General features: G+C 34.3%; 2 protein-coding genes across 2 annotated transcripts; one reads left to right on the top strand and one right to left on the bottom strand.

Moving 5' to 3' along the window:
* Positions 1 to 3,231, bottom strand: LOC121418388 (potassium channel subfamily K member 10-like). The gene is made up of 2 exons (XM_041612227.1): positions 2,826 to 3,231; positions 1 to 2,147 (listed from the first exon to the last, which is right to left on the bottom strand). Exons 1-2 carry the CDS (start codon positions 3,214 to 3,216, stop codon positions 1,882 to 1,884), a joined length of 657 nt encoding a protein of 218 aa, XP_041468161.1. The 5' UTR covers positions 3,217 to 3,231; the 3' UTR covers positions 1 to 1,881.
* A 9,443-nt stretch (positions 3,232 to 12,674) lies between these two features.
* LOC121418047 lies at positions 12,675 to 13,421 on the top strand. Its single transcript, XM_041611750.1, has one exon. The coding sequence runs from the start codon at positions 12,675 to 12,677 to the stop codon at positions 13,419 to 13,421; it is 747 nt and encodes a 248-aa protein (XP_041467684.1).
* Positions 13,422 to 22,463: the final 9,042 nt, after the last annotated feature.

The following is a 22,463-nucleotide window of genomic DNA, read 5'->3' as shown; positions in this document are numbered from 1 at the left end:
CTGAAAGATTTGTTTTCTTTCACACTGTCATAATTTTAAGATGTACTTCAAATTACTTTACAGAGTATGATAGTATGAAGGGAAGGGATTAATCTTTAAGATTAGCTTTTATTTAAGAAATACCTTTTTATGGGTGAGATGGGTCTTTTAGGATAGCCTGAACTTTTGCCAGTAATCTCTCCTACAGAGTTTCAATTGGAGGTAATTCAAGACCTATTATTGTCTGGGCAATTTTCCATGGACGTTCAAGCTTCTCTTTGTTCGATTTAGTAAGGTTGATTGTGGGGCATAAACACTCTTTTCCATCAATTTGAAATGTTCTTGTTGATGTTCGATTTCCATCAACCACCAAAAGCATACTTTTCTCACTTTTGATATCATGTGAGATCAGTTGGATTCCTATCCAAGTAAAAGCCTCTTTAGGTATTTTCATTGGAAGACATTCAATACAGCCAGTAACGGTTTTGTTAACATGTCAGCTAAAGTAACACATTATATACAGCCTCTAATAAAAGCCTCGGGTATTATTGAACATGCAATGTGACAATGTGCATAAGATAAACGGTTCCATGACATTTGCTCCGGCGACAATAGCTCTGATGTAAACTTCACACACTAATGGAATGGCAATGTTCAACCCTGAATTTGGCACTATACCATATCCCAAACCCATCCCTAAACTGAACATAAAACCCTATTGCAACCCTAACCCCTTTATCTTAGACAAAATAAAGCCAAGAGCAACTGTTGCCGGAGCAAATTTCATTTTCCCAGAAAAACAGTCGATATATCACATCACAGATAATAACTGAAGATACTATACATTGTACATGAATTATACTTACAGACAACAGTGGGTGCGGGGGGGGGCTACAGGCGAATACTCAAAATGAGTTTTAAAGCATTAACATAGGACATTACAAAAACAATACAAACACAGATTTGACAAAGTGGAAAATTACTGTCCCTCAAACCATGGATCTTAAATATATAGTTTCAGGTATTGCCTTCATATGTGCTTTCAATAATGCAAAAAATTTATGCCAAAGTTTATTTTCTAGTTTCTTGCAATAAATAAAGTTAATTGATTATTATAATACCCTTCAAAGGATTTACTTATTATGTCACATGCTAGAATAGTACACTGCAAGAAAACTGCCAAGGTGAATAATAAAATTTCCAATCCCATATGAATTTTTAGGATGTATATTTTAGAATCATGAACATAAACAAATAAATTAATGAAGGTTTGTCTAATTAAATTTTCAAAAGGAAATCAATATCATATACACAATATCATATACACAGTTGGTGTCATTGGCATCAATAGACTTCCTTTCATACACACCAAATTATACGAGCATAGATTAAGTTAAACTATAAAAGTTATCATGCTTACAAGAACTTCAGAAGGGTAACTCAAAAACTTGTCACTGTGACCTTGACCTTTGACCTCACATCAAAAGACCTGGGATCCATGCTAGTATGAGCCTAGGTTAAGTTAAACTGAAGTATCGCGTTTACAAGAACTTCAGAAGGCTAAGATGAAAAATATGTCACTGTGACCATGACCTTTGGACCTCACAATCAAAAGGCTTCCTGAGAATCATGCTAGTATCATACACACCAAATAATATGAGCCTAGGTTAAGTAAATCTAAAGATATCGCACTTACAAGGACTTCAGAAGGGTAACATGAAAACATGTTATTGTGACCTTGACCTTTCAAAATATATCACAGATCATTACAATAATGATCATCACCAGAAATCAAGACTCTTCATAAGCAAGTGAAAGAATGATGTAAAAAAATGCGCTCAAAAAATATGATAAAAAAATAAATAAAAAATGATACAATGTACAAACTACACTGATAAATAGCTACGGTTGACCATTAACTCCTTCGTCCATTTCTACATTTTCAACATTTTTTTCTTTGTCATCACCATTTAGCTTTCCATGACTGTCATCGCTTCCATCCTCTTTTTTATTTCCTCGTTTCATGGAGACCTTGACATTCTCTGTCCTTTCTGACAGCCAGTCGGTCATCTTTGAGATAACAGTTGCCATGATGACAAGACCGAAGAAGATCCAGAGGAGTGTGAACCATTTGTAGACCACGGTGTATGGGATGTCAGAGTTGGTCCCTGAAATGACGAGATCATGAATAGCCATTCGTAATCAGAATCAAAATATTAAGAAAAAAGCACTGAAAATGTATGGAGGATTGGGGTTGGAAATGTTGCTATGCATTTTAAAGGACAAGTCCACCCCCAGTGAAAGGTTGATTTGAATAAAAAAGAGAAAAATCCCACAAGCATAACACTGAAAATTTCATAAAAATTGGATGTGATATAAGATGACATTTTAAAGTTTCGCTTCATTTCACAAAACAGTTATATGCACATCCTGATCGGTATGCAAATGAGGAGACTGAAGATGTCATCCACTATTCATTTTGTATTTCATTAACATGAAATGTGTGATATTCTACCGTGCTTTCGAGTGACTTTCGGGCTGATCGAGATTCCCTGATTGGCTGGGAACCCTAGTAGATTACGAAATAAGCTTTCTACTCCAGTACATTTGATTGATAAAACTGCCACATCTTGGAATTAATTCATCCCTATTTTTGGGACACCGTATAGTGCTCATCAATCTGCGACTGCTCCAAGTGCTTCACAATTATTATTATATGGTCACTGGATTCATGGCTTTTAACAGCTTGTTATAAGTATATAGAAAATTGAATTAGAATTCTCATTAACCTGAAGAAATAATCCCACTCCCAAATATAAAAGTTAAGGACATAAAGATAATCATACCTGCTACGTAGTCACCAAAGCCTATGGTTGTCAAAGTGATAAAGCAGTAGTACCAAGACTCATAGAAACTCCATCCCTCGATCACAGAGAAACAAGCCGCAGGTATTATCAAACCAAAACCAAACAGGATTAGAGTGAGGACCAATCCTTGTACAGCGGGTACCACCCAAGATCTTGTCTGGCATTGTTCAAAGCATTGTGCGATCTTGTTGATGAGGAGCTTGAACTTAGCATGGAGCTTGGTGCCAATCTGGGCCAGGACAACACCGCAGAGAGGAATACCAATCAAAGCATATGCAATGGTGAAGGATTGGCCAGCACGGGTGGAAGGGGAGATGTTGCCATAACCTGTATAAAGAAAATAAATAAAGATATACTTAATGCTTTTCATTCAAAACCAGCAGTCAGTTAAAAGCTTGACAAGGAGTATTGTCAAACTTATTCATAAAGTTTGGGGGAATAATATGATTTAAAATTAAATCGAATTCAAAACTTACGATAATCAATCCATATGATAAATTCTAGAAGGATTCAATCAAGATTTGATTTATTTTGCTACAAATGTGAATAAACCAACCGGTTCATTACTTATATTAACCATTTTCTTGGTTTAATTTTACATTATATGAAATACGAAATATTTTGATTTTCCAGTCATTATGTGAAACAAAGTTTCATTCCTCCCTGAACACGTGGAATTCCATTATTTTAACATTTTGTGGTTCAAGCAAGGGGGTCCTAATTGTCTAATTCGTAATAATTGAAATATTGTATAATTCAAACTATAAAAAAAAAAGCAACAGTGAGTGTGTGACATAATCAACTCTCTCATTTGCATATCACTGAAATGAGCATAGAACTGTTTCATGAAAAATAAGCGAAACTTTAAAATGTCATAACTTTCTTATTTTACATTTGATTTTAATGAAGTTTTCAGCATTATTCATGCTTGATTTTTCTCTGTTTCTTTAAATCAATTTTTTTCTGGGTGAACTTGACCTTTAAGGGTAGGGTTTCATGCCCCGGGCTCCCAGCGCCAATAATAAGCTTCGAGACAATGCATCAATGCCCCTACCCTCTATACCCATATCTCACTGTGTATACTAGCTTCGGTTCTTTCATTCTCTCCTTAGTCATCACAAGATCCAACTCACTGCAAACATAACTACACACACAGAAAACACACGCAACCAACGCAAGCACATGTTTGACCATGGTTTGACACTCACAAATGTTTCCTTGAAGTGTCTGTTTACAATTTTTAGTGTTGTGATGATCAGGGTGCTGGGGGTGCTGAAGCACCCCCAGAAATCATCCTGGGGGTGCTGCGTGTATTATTTTCCATAGGAAGCACCCCCACGAAATCAGGTCCCCCTGTATTTTTTAAAATATGTTATAATGTACATAATTCTCACATCCGACAATCGCAAATCATTTACAAAGTCTTTCACATATTCCAATAACATCCCTCCTATAACGCGACTCAATCAAGCTCCAGCGGAGCAGCACTCCGATACAGACGTGGTCGCGCGCAATACGTGATAACCATATACACACTCTTCAAAAGCAGGGAGGGACAATGGGCATGATGGGGGTGGTTGGATTGAAACTTCCAGGTTTTACGTTGAATCAAGTGAGCGCGCGCCCGACCAGTGAATTGTATACAAAAATTACAAGTCAGACAATTCAAATCAAATTTCACAGTCTTTTTCGCCCTGCCCCATGGCCCTTGGGGCTGGGAAGCAGGGGTGCTGGGGGTGAAGCACCCCCAAAATTTTGGGGAGCTGCATGGGTTATTTTCCATAGGCAGCACCTCCTGGAAATCTAGTAGGTATGACAAATGACATAGAAATGTAATGAAAATGAACGTTTTGTAGACCCCCCCCCGGTTCAGAATTTGAAATAGTGTTTAAAATTAACCCTCTTTCAGATCGGAATATCGAATATTTTCTGCTCGCGCTTCGCGCTCGCATTATTGATTTTTTATCATAAATTTTATAATAAATAAATTTTAATAATAAATAATGTATTTAAGATGCCCATACAATAGGTCTAATTCTAAACATGCGCATGCATGTTTATTCAGATACGCAGCTTGATGGGGGGGGGGGGTACTCCGGGCTGAAAATATTTATATCAAATACATTATATCAAAATAAATAAATCTTATCAAAATCTGATAAGTATCAGTTAAGTTATCTAATTCTAAAGTTTAGCAATATTTCATGAAAATGGTGATATGCATGTCGTCATGAATATCTATTAGGTGGGCTGATGCTGTCACATCTCCACTATCCTGTTTCTTGTGGAATCAAAATTGTTTCATTTTTTCATGCAGAGTGAATGATATGTCTCCCTTATCATGAAATAAGTTGCAGCAAAGAATATCCAATGGACTAAATCAGTTTTGAATCTTGAAAGGAAAATATTGAATAAACCTAATACCTTATATAATAAAATACAAAAGAACAAGTGGGGATATGACATCACCAGTTCGCTCATTGAATATTAATGAAGACATGCCGAAAACTGTATCACTGGAATAATGCTAATCTTTAAAATGCAATAACTGTGATATTCTTGATTGATTTTGATCAAATCTTTATTCTTATGTTCGTCTGAGTTTTCTTTATCTGTTCAAACCATTTAACATTCAGTGTGGAGTTTCAGATCAGAATTTTAAAAAATTTCTGCTCGCATTATTAATTTAAGAATATATCCAATTACCCTTCATTTTTTGATTTACAAAACATGAATAGAATGTCCCGTTTTCAGGTCTGAATCTCAATTTTGTTTCCGCTCGCGCTTTGCGCTCGCACCATTTGCAGAGTTATATACCTATCCTGTTCATGATTAGAAAAGTGCATAAGATGTCTTGTTTTTAGGTTTGAAATATCATTTTTATTCCCGCTCGCGCTTCGCGCACGTATCAATTGTATAGTTTTATACCTATCCTCATCATAATTAGGAATAATAGTAATAATAAAAGGAAAGTGCTTAGAATCTCTCGTTTTTTGTCTGAAATCTCAATTTTGTTTCCGCTCGCATCAATTGTATAGTTATATACCTATCCTGTTCTTAATACAAAACATGCTTAGAATGTCCAGTATTAAGATCGGAATGTCAATTTTTTTAGCTCGCGCTTCGCGCTCGCATTATTTGATTGTTGATATATGTATCGTCTTCATGGGAAACTGCAAAAGTCCTTATAACACGTTCCTTTCGATCAGGCCAGAGCGTATATAAAAAATATCTGCTCGCGCTAACAGTTATTTTTATTTGTTACATACGCATCTTGGACCACAAGCATTGCTCAAAATGTTCAATTTTCAGGACAAAATACATAAAATTTCCACAAAAATAGCTCGCGCTTCGCACTCAAATTATCTAATTATATATTTATGTTCTTTTATAAGAAGAAAGCTAAGAACTGACTATCATATATGTATATAAGAGTGTGTGTGTGAAATTATGGAAAACTCAATTGTGCCTGCCCCCCACCTTTGAGGAGAAATTTCAGCACCCCCAATGAAAAAATCGTTCCCAGGTCCCTGGTGATGATGGAGTGATTTCAGTGCTTGAACGATATCCGAGTTGATCTATTCCTGGTGGGTGTTTCATAAAGCCGTTCGTAAGTTAAGAGCGACTTTAAGAACGACTGGTGATCCTTTCTTGTGATAAATGATGTATTCATTGGCAATGGGCGCGTATAAGAAAGGATCACCAGTCATTCTTAAAGTCGCTCTTAACTTACAAACAGCTTTATGAAACGGCGCCCGAGTATGACTGTGTGACATTTGGATTGACGGGAGATTTACATGTTTAGGGTTTTACCCCATTATTTGTCAAATTAATCTTATAAGATCTGCATTTGTTTTATCATACAATATACCTGCATCCCTGCAAAGGTAATGAAGTAGAACAAATAGACTCATCCTTCTAACATGTTTGACTGAAAATTATTTCAATGATGCAAAAAAAAAAATTAAACAAATTTCTTACCAATAGTGTCATGAAGGTCATTGAATCGTTCGTTTAAATGTTCTTATCAATTACACAGATTTTACTGCATATTTCATGGGATATGCAAAAAAGGGCAAAATAATTCCAAAATACATCATCCATCATGAATGCCATGCAAAGCCTCTCGGCTAACTGATATTCCCATGAAGTCTTGTAAATGAGCTTATCCTTAGTCTGGTCTTTGAAGATTTGCCCTGACTTAATTTCTCCACAGAGAGAGGCCATGTAGCACCCAAACCAACAAAGAATGAAAAAGGTGGCAATCCGGTACCCCCCACCCCACCACACCAAGAAAGTCAGATTTCCAAACATGTGTATGGCATGACTATAGGGAATAAATTCAAGATATATTTCACTTAAATGTTTATCTTCTACTAAAACATGTCACTCAAAGAAATTTATATTCCACTTTTAAAAATATATTCCACTTTATCCAAAAAATATATTTCACTAAAAAAAAATATGTTTTACTTAAAAAAACTATATATTTCACTTTTCAAAAAATATGTCTTTTCAACAAAATTATTTGGTTTGTTGCCATTTCGTCTACTGTCATTATGTCCACTCACCACAAGGTGTTCTTTATATGTAGCTGATAGAAAAAAAAGACTACTCCTTCATCTCCATATAGTTTTAAGGCAATGTATGTTACTTGCTTTACAACAGAAATAGTTTTTTGCCTCAATGGGGACTCCAAAATGGCAGATTTTCCCATAAATAGGCAAAATACCAAAAAAGGGGTGGGTAACTTCGACAGGCCCCTGAGAGTGGAAGGCTTCAATTTCCTTGCAATAAAAGTGGCTTCACTTAATAGCAGAAATTTTTTCCTTTTGCCCCAATGGGGCCTCAAAATGGCCGATTTTTACATAGACAAAAAACTGAAAATGGCTGGGTGACTTTGGCAGCCCCCCCCCCCCTTCCTGAGCGAGAAGGTTGCCAGTACATCTTTAATCATAAAAGATAGATAAAAGGGTACTCCTTTGTCTTAATGTGGTTTCAAATGAATAAAAGAGGGTTTACTAAATAGTAGAAATGCTACCTGCCTCAATGGCAAATTTTCCAAGAAATACAAACTAAAAAAAAGGATGGAATGACTTTGGCAGGCCCCCCCCCCCCTCCAATGGGACGGAGCGATTTCGTGAGGCCTTTTGGCCAATGAACCCTAAAAAAGAATTTACAATTAAAGAAATTTGAAGAAAAATAAAGTTTGAAAAAAGAGAATGGATCATCAGATTATCTCCCCAGGGAACAAGAAATGCTAATTGATTCATGCAGCGTTGGATCTCAACCTAACTGTAGTTATATACTAGTAGAACACCTCAAATTTAACAACACAAAAATCACTTTGTATCAATTGTTTCATATCTACTTTAGATGGAAGTGGATATTGTCCATGAGTGTATTCCTTTTTTGAAGGTTTGATATCTAAATTTCACTTTTAAATGTTACTGCAGCGTTTGAGCTGTCACCTAGCAACATTTGTATACATGAATGACCTATTTATGGCATATACAAGCGGAGATATGGCAACTCACATTTCACCTTACCCCTCAATAAAGGTTATTGATTTTTCAATTTTTTACATCGCTATTTTACATTGCTTTTAAATTCGACTGTAGAAAAAAAGGTGATACCACAATTTCAAACTACTAACAGTAATATAGAGGGTCCACACTACCCCCATATGGTGTCAAACCTTTTCTTTGTTGTGGGTTGTACAAACTCCTTAAATAGGGCACATATGAGATTTTGCTTCCAGACTAGCAATGTATTGTCTGTGTATTAAAATTTTATACATAGCTATTGGCGCTGAAAAGCATAACAGACGTCAAAAGCGTACTGGTGTAATTTTAACTGAACAGCGTAATAATTAGTTTTTTTCCTAATGGCAGCTCTGTGCTTTGATCTATGAGCTTACGGAGGGCTAAGTGATTACAAACCTTTATAATCAGGAAAATGCATAGTCCTGGGTGATTTCTGATATAATTGAAAGCAATGGTGTTAAGATGACTGATATCTTTATCCATTCCAAATCATTAAAAATTCAATTCCAAATCATTAAAAATTTCATGGATAAGAAGGTTTATTTCTTGTTCTGGAAATTTCAGTTTTCACATGTTTCAATCATTTTTGCCTAAAGCATATATACATCTTTTCAATTTCTCATGGGAAATCATAAATCACTTGCTATATCAATGAATAACCCACTTTGGGCACAGGTATTGTTGGTCTTTTCAGACCTTACCTGCCTCCTTGTTGATGACGTTGCATGTCAAGCCCTTTGGAATAATCCAAAAATTAAAATGAATAGTAATGTAATATTTTCAGATCTTGGTGTGTCAATGGGGTGCGTTTTGTTAATATTTTGGGAACAGATGGAAAATTCCTATGTTTTGACTTTCAAAGCAAATAGAATGTGCACGACAATTTTCTTCAATACTATGGCCTGTGCAAATCTAATCGATATGGTTTCAATAAATATGTTATACCAAAGGCTATGGAACCTATGATTCCTATTACCTTTCGCTTATGCTGGCCCTGTTGTCTGGAATGACCTTCCCCTGGCAATCTGTGAATGCACTTCCACTGACACATTTAAAGGTTACCTTAAGACTCGTCTATTCAATGCTTCCTACTCTTAATTGTTCCTGAATCTATTGCTATTATATTTTTACTCTTTCTTCCTTTCTTTCTTTCTCTCTTTCTTTCTTTCTTTCTTTCTTTCTCTCTCTCTCTCTCTTTCTTTCTTTCTTTCACTGTACCTTGGGCACTCTGCTGAGTGGATTAGGCACATTGAAAATCATATTATCATTCCAGAGGCACTTCTTTAGTTAATTGAAGAAAAAAAAAGTTGTGCTCATTTACAATATTTTTTGTTGAAAGACTGCAAAAGTCTCATCAAATAGAAACAAATGTTTGACTTTGACAACACTATATGGAGGTTCTACTATAAAATTGGGTTACACTTCGTAATTCCGAAGGTTCGTAATTCCAAAACACGTAAATTGCTTATACCTCCATGTTCATTAATCCACAAACGTAAAAGGGTTAAACGTTTGTGGCGTTATTCTCACCTGCATCACGCGATTCAACATCGCAGCATGAGTGCTGACTTTGAAAACTACTATAACTCGCACAAGATGTTCAGTGATACTTGGTTACTCTTATTTCCACGTTTTATGAACTAGACCAATACACTTTACTGAGATAGGATGGTAATTAAACAAATACCCCCAATTTGGCCAAAGTTCATTGACCTTTGACCTTGGTCATGTGACCCAAAATGCGCACAGGATGTTCAGTGATACTTGATTACTCTTATGTCCAAGTTTTATGAACTAGACCAACATACTTTTAAAGTTATGATGGCAATTCAACAGATACCCCGAAATCGGCCAAAGTTCATTGACCCTACATGGCCTTTGACCTTGGTCATGTGACGTGAAACTCATGCAGGATGTCTGGTGACACTTGATTAACCTTATGTCCAAGTTTGATAAACTAGGTCCATATATTTTCTAAGTTATGATGATATTTCAAAAACTTAATTTCAGGTTAAGATTTTGATGTTGATTCCCCCAACATGGTCGAAGTTCATTGACCCTAAATGACCTTTGACCTTGGTTATGTGACATGAAACTCTAATAGGATGTTCAGTAATACTTGATTAACCTTATGGCCAAGTTTCATGAACTAGGTCCATATACTTTCTAAGTTATGATGTCATTTCAAAAACTTAACCTTAGGTTAAGATTTGATGATGCTGCCGCCCCCGTCGGAAAAGCAGCGCCTATAGTCTCACTCTGCTATGCAGGTGAGACAAAAACGAAATAAGGTTTGATGTTCCGAAGGTTCGTTAATCCGAAAACGAAATAAGATTTGTTGTTCCGAAGGTTCGTTAGTCCGAAAACGAAATAAGGTTCTTAAATCATTTCATTTTCTGATTAACGAACCTTCGGAATTACGAACCTTACTTCGTTTTTGGACTAACGAACCTTCAGAATTATGAACGTCATTTCGTTTCGGAATTACGAACCTTCGGAAATACGAACGTTCGGAATATCCGAACCTTCGGAATATCCGAACCTTCGGAATAACGAAGCTTTGGAATTACGAATGTATGCACAAAATTGTCTTCATTCAACTGCAGATGTAAACATGAGATGGTTTCAGTTCGAAATAGTGAGAATTATTCATATGAAAGATGCTTTGTTATGATTTGAATTAGTTACAGATAGCTTTTGTACTTTTTGTTATAATGATTCAAGGTAGTCCACCTCAGAAAAATGTTGATTTGAATCAATCAACCAGAATAAACTATTCGGAAGGTATGAAACAATAATAGTGCTTTTAATTGTATTTTATAATCATTAAAAAACAAAAATTTGCAGTGAAGTGCAAACACCGTCTTTTAGCTTTGGACCATATTTTGTTTGAAATAAAATCCTATTATGGTATGGAAAATTATATAATGATATATATACATATATATTGTAAAGAACAATGGTAGGCGTAGCTTAAATCAAGGTCCCCAGAGCTATCTACCCTTTTGGAAAAATTGGTGATGCCGAAAAAATGTCTCTGCCGGGAATCGAACCCGGGCCCCCAGCTTTGAACGCCGGTGCCTTAACCACTAGACCACAGAGACGGGTTAATGGCTAGGGCAAACCCAATCCGATTGACCGTCAGATAGACAGAATTTCGACACTATACCAATTATAATTTCCTTTGTCGGGTGAAGGTGGGTTTAGAACAATGACAAGCCGCCATGCCTCAGCTGGATCAAAGCTATTGCTTCGATACAGTACATATATGGGAGAAGAAATACATGTGTAAAGTTATAATGTACGACAGCTTTTGGCAACTCTTTTTTATTTAAATATTGTAAAGAAATGAATGAAGAGAAAAATGGTAGGCGTAGCTTAAATCAAGGTTCCCCAGAGCTATCTACCCTTTTGGAAAAATTGGTGATACCGAAAAAATGTCTCTGCCGGGAATCAAACCCGGGCCCCCAGCTTAAGCTCTCACATATCATTCTCTGTAATATATTTCTTGTATGGATTTTTTCTTCCCTTTGCACTTTGATTTTTCCTTTTTAATACAAATGTTATGACAATTTCATGGAATAGTGTATTGTACATAATTAAATTTTGTGTCATATACTGTGTTAATTATTCAATTATGTATTATCGAAAAATATGTATTATAGTGATTTCAATAAAGGAATCCTGTGAAAAAAAAATATTGATAAAATATTGAATATTCAATTATGAAAAGTTAATGCTACTCTATTGCTTAAAATTAAATTGAAACTTCATAACTCGTATAAAAATCCTGGATTTCATGGACAAGCACCAACGAAATATATATTTTCAGACTCTGCAATATAACTTATTATCACAGGTAATTTGCTGGAAATACTTGACTAACATCAAAATCAAATATCATTGCGTGGTATGTTTTCGAAGGGAGAGGACGTGTTTTTGCTTTGCTCTGAATATTGTCAACAAATAGCCGAAAGCACATGGAAATGACAGTTAAATTTTAGATCGTATGAAAGCTGATCGGACACCAGAGACAGTGATGTGATTTTTAGTGTTTGACTCTTGAAGACTGCGACGTTATCGTCGGTAAGAACATTAAATTTCGTCAATTTCAATATTCAATATTGTTTGAAAATCAACATCACGCGTGAGATACTAACGCGCATCACTAAGACGCACATGACTTTACGCTAAAATAAGGCATCTTTGAAGCGCAACATCCATCTCCATCCATCTCATCTAAATCAGGTCGGGTCATTGTGACGTCATCGATAAACAGAGTATGCCAGGGCCTAAGAAAAATCAATCCATATCGTTCGAAGATTTCATTGAAATCAAGTCTGAACTTCAAAAACTAAACAAAACTCTGACATCACAACTCAATGAAATAAAATCTGGTCAAGATGAGCTTCGAAAATCTGCTGAGTTCTTTAGCGATAAAGTGGATGAGCTCACCTGCGAGGTGAAAAGACTGAGTAGTGAGAATGCTTCCATGAAGAGAGAAAATGAGCAACTGAAAGCAAAGATGACGGCACTTGAACACCAGGTGAATGACTTGGATCAATATCATAGAAGGATCAACTTAGAAGTGGCAGGCGTTCCTGAGAAGGAAGGGGAGAATGTGAGAGAGGCTGTTCTTCACATCATGAAGAAAATTTCACCAGAGGTATCCAACGACGACATTGATGTGACACATCGACTTGGTCAGAGGAGAGAAGATGGTCCAGCCAGACCAATCATTGTTCGATTCACAACCAGGAGGATGAGGGATACTCTATACTCAGGCCGTAAAAAACTGAGGGAAACATCAACCCGTCAACTGGGATTCTCAAGAGATGAAGGAAAGGTGTTCCTCAACGAAAATCTAGCCCCAGCTAAGAAGTCTCTCCTAAAGAAAGCGAATGACGAGAGGAAGAAGGCGGGATACAAGTTCTTATGGACAACGAATGGCACCATTCTGGTGAGGAAGAGCTCGAATGTTCCACCGGTTGCTATTCATCGAGAAGAGGATCTGAACAAAATTAAGTAAAACTCTCTTACGCATATATATTGTTGATGTTTTATGTAAATAATGATTGACTTTGATATGATTACGAATTATTCAAATGATTCCAATGATTTTATTTATGATATTGGTGTTAATAATGATGAACTTAAAATTGATTTAGATCCAAACGATGAGGCTTCGAGTGTCATATCCTCAAACTACTACACTCAGGCTTCAGCCAAAAACATTTTCAAAAGTTTACCTTCTTCCTGCTTGTCTATTTTGCATCTTAATATCAGAAGCCTAAACAAGAATTTTGAGCAATTTCGTTTATTTTTAGATAACTCAGGTGTTTCCCAAAATACAGTAATAGGTTTAACTGAGACATGGCTGTCAGATAAATGTATTAATATGAATGCACTCCCAGGTTATGATATACTTACAAATAATCGTGTTGATAAAATTGGTGGTGGTGTTGCAATTTTTGTGCCAAGTCAATTTAAGTATGTTATTATTGAAGACATGAATTTAATGAATGAAACTGCAGAAACTTTATTCATTGAAATTAGTGATCGTGATAACAGAAAAACTGTATTGGGAGTTGTTTATAAGCCCCCTCGCAGCAATAGTGCTGATTTTCTAGAAACTTTAAATAATTTACTACATTATCATTTTGTTCAAAACAAAAGATGTATCATAATGGGAGACTTTAATTATGATCTTTTAGCGAGTGATACTAATATTTTAGCAAATGACTTTTTAGAGACATTCCTTTCTGCCTCCTTTTTGCCACTTATTTCTAGACCCACTAGAATTACTAATACTTCCGCAACTCTGATTGACAATTTTTTCTCCAATATTCGTTCAGAATTTAAAGCTGGTATAATTATCTCAGACATGTCTGATCATTTCCCAATTTTCATGTATTGTTCTAATCAATATCAGCCAAACAACTTTCCCAATTATGTACCTAAGAGGCGTGTATATAGTGATCTAAATATATCTCGTTTGAAACAAAGTTTAGAAGAAGAAACTTGGGATGATGTATTTAGTACAGAATGTGTTGACGAGTCCTACGAAACATTTATTGATATCTTCATGAGTCATGTTAATGAAAATATCCCTTTTGCAAAGCCCAAGTCTAAAAATTATAAAAGATCACCTAGATTACCTTGGATAACGAATTCAATTCTTCGTTCGATAAATAAAAAAAATCGATTATACTATAAATATATATCAAGATTAACTGAGAATACTCGGAGCCAATATACCAATTATAAGAATATACTAACAGGGGTCATCCGTACTGCTAAAAAGGCATATTACCATGATCAATTTAATCAATGCAAGAATGATCTTAAAAAAACATGGAAATTGATCAATTCTACCATCAATAATGGACAAAAGTTTTCAAAGATAACTAAGCTTATGCATAATGATTCTATTATTGAAGATAAAGCTCAGATGGCAAATATTTTCAATAATTATTTTTCACAAATTGGATTTGAGCTCTCTAGAAGTATACCAACAAATTCCCATTCATTTCATCAATATCTGGGAGATAGAAATCAAAGTTCTATGTTTTTTTCTCCTACGAACTCACAGGAGATAATTAAAATTATATCTAGCCTAAAATTAAATAAAAGTGCAGGTTTCGATAACATTGATAACATCCTTTTACAGAAAACTATGAATTATATAATTGACCCTCTTATTTATATATTCAATTTGTCTTTATCATCGGGAAATATTCCAAAATCAATGAAAATTTCTAAGATAATACCAGTCTTCAAAAAGGGTGATAGTTCTTTAGCAAGTAACTACAGACCCATTTCATTGCTTACAAACTTATCTAAAATTCTTGAAAAACTGGTTCACATACGAACCATATGTTTTTTTAAAAAGCACAACATCCTATCCGATACTCAATTTGGTTTCCGAGAAAAGAGTAGCACTTCCCATGCAATACTTTCTTTAGTTCAAACAGTTGCCAAAGCTCATGACAAGTCTTCGAATACGATTGGTATGTTCTTAGATTTTTCAAAAGCATTCGATACAGTTGATCATAATATTCTCCTTTATAAACTTTCTCATTATGGAATTAGAGGGGAACCACTAAAGTGGTTCAAGAATTATCTAACCGGGCGTTCACAGTTCGTTTCACTTGATGGTAATATTTCTGAACGTAAACCTGTTCTTTGTGGAGTTCCGCAGGGCAGCATTCTTGGCCCACTTTTGTTCATTACTTATATAAATGATATTGATATGTCATCAAGATTGCTTCAATTTATACTTTTCGCTGATGACTCTAATATATTTCTGTCGCACCCCGACCCAGATCAATTGATGCAAATATTCAATGACGAACTAAAAAATGTTTCTAATTGGATAACAGCTGACAAACTTGCTCTTAACCTAGAAAAAACTAGCTACATGCTATTTAGCAACAAGATTACGACTGTACCAAAAGATGTAATTTTAAATGATACTGTTATTCAAAGAGTGCGATCAACTAAATTTTTGGGACTGATCATTGACGATAAACTTTCTTGGAAAACACATATTGATAATATTTGTAAAATCATTGCTCGCAATATTGGTGTCATTAGAAAATTAAGTCACTTCTTACCCCATTATATTTTGTTATTATATTCAACGTTAATTTTACCTTATCTGAATTACGGAGTTGTTGCATGGGGTAACGCAGCGAATTCTCAAATTAATAGACTTTTTATATTACAAAAAAGAGCGATTCGTATTATTAGTCATGCAGATTTCAGGGCACATACAAATATTCTGTTTTTGAAAAATAAAGTCTTGAAGGTTAAAGATTTATATTCTTTTCAACTCGGACAGTTAATGTACAAGTTTATTTATAAACAATTACCGTTACCGTTTGATAATATGTTTGTAAAAAATGATACAATTCATAAGCACTTCACTCGCCAGGCGAGTTCCTTTCATTTACCTCTGAATAGAACATCGTTTGCACAGAAGACATTTGTTTTTACTGGTCCAAAATTATGGAATTCTTTTTCAAAGGAAATTATACAATGTAATTCAATACAAAATTTCAAAGGAAAACTTAAAAAACATCTTCTGGATTCATATTAAATTATCGTTTTTTCACAAAGTTATGTAACTCAGAACTTAATATGTAAATGTGTTTGTTAATTTCTCTTTGTATATATGTTTAATCGTTTTATGATTTCTGTATACAGTGTATACTGATTCATTCATTTTTATTTTTTTTTATTTCTATTCTTTATTTTTATTCATTGTATATATGTATTGTTTATTTCTTTATTTTATCTTATTTTTATTCATAAATGTATTTATGAAAGGGGGCCTTCACCCTACAAGCTCTGCTTTTTAGTTGGTCTCCTTCTCTTTCGAATTCATAGTATTATTGTATTATAGAAATGATTTATATATTATATTTTGTAAATATGTATATTGAACTATCATTGTAAATGTAAAAAGATTGAGAGAAAATAAATGAATTGAATTGAATTCAAATATGAATACAAAAATACAATTTACAAAATCTGTGACATTTTATTCACCATATGTCATGCACTTACATAGAAGTATTGCTTTTCGTGAAAAATAAAAAAAGGCAATTTACTGATAACATTTTCATCTGTAACATTTCAATTTTTAACTTCTCTTAGATACATATTTGGTGACAAAATATCTTACAACCTCAGATGAAGGAATAAACTAATAAATGTTTGAAAGACATGCAAGTAATAAATATTTTTTTATTTTACAACAAAATCATACCAGATAAATATGAATATCAACACAGAAAAAATGGAAAGTGTAAAAATATTTCATTCCATCTGAAATTCTTTTGAATGATCACTTCACACAAGCCTACTACTTGAGATAAGACTTAATATATCAGTTTACCATACAAGTAATTAAGGCCAATCATCACTCCTTTATGTTGTGCTTTTTTAGAGGGTATATGTAATACATTTTGTAAGAATTGCTTAGTACATGTATATCACTGAACATATTGTTTTTACTGAAATGTAATTTTGGCCCCCCTCATTTTGTACCGGTATTTATATTGCCTTAACACAATCAGCACATTTTCCATCTTATTCTTATGCTGTCAATATCAAAACAAAATTAAAAGGAATTGGATGAAATTTAAAGGTAAGAAGTACGTGCCAAATACTGCAGTTTTGTGCAACTCTGTTGTGTTAATTTACTGATCAATACCCTCAACTAGTGGAAAGCCTCTGGCAGTCTCACAGATGTATTTTGTGATTCAATGCAGGAGCAGTGCTTACTTTTCAAACAACTAAAAGATGAATAATAATTCACTAAAAATACCATTCATATGATAATAAAATACTAGTGCTAACTAAGTTCATTGACATACAAAAATCACGTGACGTGAAACTTGCAAAATGATCAGTAATGATCGATTACTCCTACATTTATGTCCAAGTTTCATGCAATACATAGATTCATTTATTTTTCTATGTAACAAAGACATTTCAGAAAATACCTCCCTCCCATCAACATGGTCAAAGTTCATTGACAACGAATGACCTTAGACCCGAATCATGTGACCTAGAACTCATGGAAGACGATTACTTCCAGTTTTTATACCGCCTAAGTTATTATGACACTTATTTATAGGCTAGAACCATTCTGGAAAAAGAGACCTCTATAAACTTCTAAAGGCATTTTGGTGTAAAAGTTGGAAACTGTACTATTTTAAATGCCTTACAATAATGATGCAAATGTGATTTCTACCAAATATTATAAACGTTTGGGCTGGAATTATAAAATTATAGCATAATATTGCAAGGTATGCATAAATTTGTATGATTAATTAACCGAAAACAAATTCATATTTCCCGAATGGTACAAGTTTTGTGTAATCCATCTGTGAAAGTAAATATTATAAAAAGAATAAGTACTGTAGAAATAAGATTCTGAATGGTCAATTTGGCAGCCATTTTGTAAATGCAAATTAGGTGGTCAAAACATGGAAAATCGGCTTGTGGACTTAACTTTTCAGATCCAGCACATTAAAATTGTGCGAAACAGACTTGTTCCCAACTTTTACGCCAAAATTCTTCTAGAACTCAAATTTTCCCCATATGGGTCTAGTCTATTAACCTTGGTTAAAGGACAAGCCTATCCCAAACAATTTTTTATTTGAATAAAAAGAGAAAAATCCAACAAGCATAAAACAGAAAATTTCATCAAAATCAGATGTAAAATAAGAAAGTTATGACATAAGTTTCACTAATTAAGGACCCCATGGAAGAACAGCGGTATTATGTTAATAACGCTGAAATGGGCAATCCTCCATATTTTATTTCACAATTTTCTTTTTGTAATTTGATCACGTATACATTTGGTTTTATATGGAAATAAATACAAACAAACTAATTTCACAAAAAAGTTATATTCACATCCTGTTCGGTATGCAAATGAGGGACTGATGACATCACTATTTCTTTTGCATTTTATATGAAATTTTCTCCCTCTGGTTATGAAAAGTTGAGTTTTATTCCTCCCTGAATACATGGAATTAACATTGTTTAACATCATGTGGTTCAGTCAAGTTCTACATTGTCAATTCTGTAAAAATTGAAATATTGTGTAATTCAAACAATAAAAAACAAAATAAATAGTGATGGACATAATCGACTCTCTTCTTTGCTTATCACTGAGGAGTGCATACAACTGTTCTGAGAAAAATAAGTGAAAATTTCAAATGTCAGAGCTTTCTTATTTTTCATCTTATTATGATGAAATTTTCAGAATTATGCTTGTGAGATTTTTCTCTTTTGAATTAAATCAACATTTTTCTGGGATGGACTTGACCTTCAAGATTTAAATGTTGATGCCAAAGAGGCACCAATAATCTCACTCTGCTATGCATGCAAGGCAAAAAATGATTATTCATAAATGAACTATCTTAATTTAACATTACACAATTACACTTGGAACAATATTCGACCGACAAAACATTTTTATACGATTGCTGGCATATATAAGCAGTGTATGGGCTTTTTATTTTTTACTTTAATACATGTAGCTTAAAAATCTTTTGAATTTGGGAATATATACGCATTTGTTATTGACAAACTACTTGATCTCAGGAATAACCATACTAAAGATCTACCAAAATCCACATCAGGGGGTGCCAGGTAAAATGGCTAAGTAAAAATGGCAGAGGTAAAAATAGCAGGGGTAATAAAAGCAGAGGTAAAAATGGCAGAGGAAAACATGGCAGAGATAAAAATAGCAGAAGTAATGATGGCAGAGGTAACTAACACATCAATGATGTGGAGCTCATCCGGCATCTCGCAACAAAAATTAAGACAATTTTAATTTCAGCCCAGTTGACACTGTAGTGAACTAAATTGGTGACATAAATTGAGGAAGAAATGACATAGAAACATGTTTTGTGATATGAATGAATTTCATATCAAGCATAAATAATTTTCTAGTCAAAATTTCTAAACTCTGTGTAGAACCCTGGTGAACCTCAAGTGCTCTCAGATGGAACAAAAACAATCAAACACGATCAACAAATAAGTATTTTTTGTGAGTTTTGAAAATATATGAATAAATTAGCATATTTAATGAGTTTCAAAATTCTGTGTTGAAATTTTGTATCACCACCTAGAGCTATCATATAAAGCAAACAAAATTGAAATTGATCAACAAATGAAGGGGGATTTTTTTTTTATTTATGAATTAATTTTTAATACAAGTTTGTGATCCTCATGCAGCTCTACCAGATGGATGAAAAATAATCAAAATTGGTCACAAATAAAGAAATATTTATTTGTGATTATGAATAAATTTTGAGAATCCTCTTGGATTTTAGGCAAAATAGGCAACTGCATATCATTGTAACCAGTTCAAAACTATTATTCTAACCTTGAAATCACTTTGAGTGGACACCAAAATCATATCTTTGTGGTGGATTTTAATGAAGTAACAGCAGTCATTTTAGATTGTACAAGACATCTTGGGTTTTTGGACATACTGGATTACTGATCGTCTTGTAGCTTGTTCCAGTGTATTTTCTGACCATTATACCATGGTTTAATAGCTAACCCTATGGCAGAAACACCTTTTGCCTCAATGGGGGCTCTAATTGGCAATAAATAGGCAGAATACGTAAAAATGGGTAGGTGACTTTGGCAGCCTCCTGAGGGGTAGGCTTCGCTGTGCCAACACTTTGGGCTCCAAAATGGCGAATAATCCAAGGAATTGGAAAAATATTAAATAAAGGGTGGTGTGACTTAAGAAGCCCCCTGAGGAGGTAGGTTTTGCTGTGCCAACACTTCTTTATATTGATCTTGATTGATTCTTTATTTCCATACAACATAAAATATATTGACAATATTACACAGTAAAATAACAATAAACAATCAATACATGGGAGGGGACAGTCATAAGCACAAAGGCTTGAAAAAGGACGCCCCTAAAGAAAGACGACGGCCCTGAATAAAATTAATGTAAGTCATATTCAAAAAAATACAATAAAATCAGCGCCAAAAGGAAAACACATCAAGCATGTCAAGAATACTGATAATGATAATAACACACCAGCCGCGTATTGATATGTTTAACATAGATACGTCGTATGAATACAATACAAAATACAAAAAAATACAGTAAGCAGTATGATGAAATGATAGAACATAGTTATATGTAGCTGATAGAGAAAAGTCTACTCTTTGGTCTCCAAATGTAGTGTGCTACATAAGCACTTGCCTGATTGCCCGGGGCAAGTAAAAGTTACAGTCGGGCAAGTGTTTTGAAGTAAAGACCAAAACTACTTGCCTGAATAGGGCAAGCAACATTCTCATAGTAGAATGACCAAAATTAGGGTCAATATAATATACTGACCCTAATTTTGGTCATGGCAGGTAGATCAGTTCACGTAAAAGAGAGAAAAAGTCAATGGTTTATAAAACTACATAACTTTCTTTTGAAGAGGTTAAACCTTTTTTCAAGGATTTTTTTCGGGCAAGTGAAATGGATTTCTGGGCAAGTAATTCCAACTTTTTGCATATTTATTTGCCCAACTGGGCAAGTGCTTCTAAAAAGTTATGTAGCACCCTGAAATGATTTCAAGAAAATAAAAGTGATTTTTCTGCATAGCTGTAACACAATTTTTGCCACAATGGGGGCTCCAAAAAGTACAAAAATTTTTAATAGACAAGCTACGAATGAGGGTGGAGTACCTTCAAAAGTCTCTTGCGGGATGATGCTTTAAGGTGCCCGAACGTAATTGCTTGTGACATGCAGAGCAATGCCTCCTCTAAATTTTCCAAGAGGTTTCATTAACATTAAAGTTGCTTTAACATGAAGAAAACACCTCTTGCCCTCATACCTGTACTTATCTGAGTACTAATACCTTTCCATCACTACGCACATTACATGCATTTCTGCATGTTAGTCACACCAACAATGTAGGATCCATGCACCAACAAAGGCAAGGCAAGACTGATTGAGCTTATTCTCTCTCTTGAAAGGCATGCCAGTGATCGCATTGTAGTGTGACTAAGACACAGAGGTTGCTTTTTGGTGTCATTTCATAACAACATCAAGTAATACATTTGGAAGTACTTGTCCTTTATCAAAGCAAATTAAGACATTAATACTGTCATGAAGCATATCAATATTCTTGTTAATATATCCTCTTTCGTGTCTAATGCTGCTGATATTTTGCATTAGTTGTTGATATTTATGCTGAACAGAAAGATATCAATGCCAATGCAAATTTTTGACCAAAAACATGAAAATTTTGGCTTCAGTTCTCATTTTTTTCAAAAAATTGTGACTGAATTGTCAAGAAAACTATTTTTACTATTTAAACCATAGTGAAATGCATATTCATATAAGATTTTCCCATTGTCTGTAGAAAAAATATGAAAATAAATGATTTTCATAAAAAATCCAAGATGGCCGCCAAAATGGCCAATTTTGAACACCATGGGACATGATGATATGGCAAAGGGAACATCATGATTCATTAACTAGACACTTAAGGCAATGTGGTTAAAAACATATCACGATGGTGCACGG

Source organism: Lytechinus variegatus, chromosome 7, assembly GCF_018143015.1.
Source record: "Lytechinus variegatus isolate NC3 chromosome 7, Lvar_3.0, whole genome shotgun sequence".
Lineage (NCBI taxonomy): Eukaryota > Metazoa > Echinodermata > Echinoidea > Temnopleuroida > Toxopneustidae > Lytechinus > Lytechinus variegatus.
Note: the sequence above shows the minus strand (reverse complement) of the source record. Positions and strands in the feature narration are given on the sequence as shown.

Bases quoted from the DNA above. Each gene is read 5' to 3' on its own strand.
- LOC121418388 (XM_041612227.1), bottom strand. From the start codon at position 3,216: ATGAAAAGCATTAAGTATATCTTTATTTATTTTCTTTATACAGGTTAT. The intron at 2,148-2,825 runs GTATGATTATCT...TCGTCATTTCAG, and splicing joins CTTTGGTGACTACGTAGCAG to GGACCAACTCTGACATCCCA.
- LOC121418047 (XM_041611750.1), top strand. From the start codon at position 12,675: ATGCCAGGGCCTAAGAAAAATCAATCCATATCGTTCGAAGATTTCATT.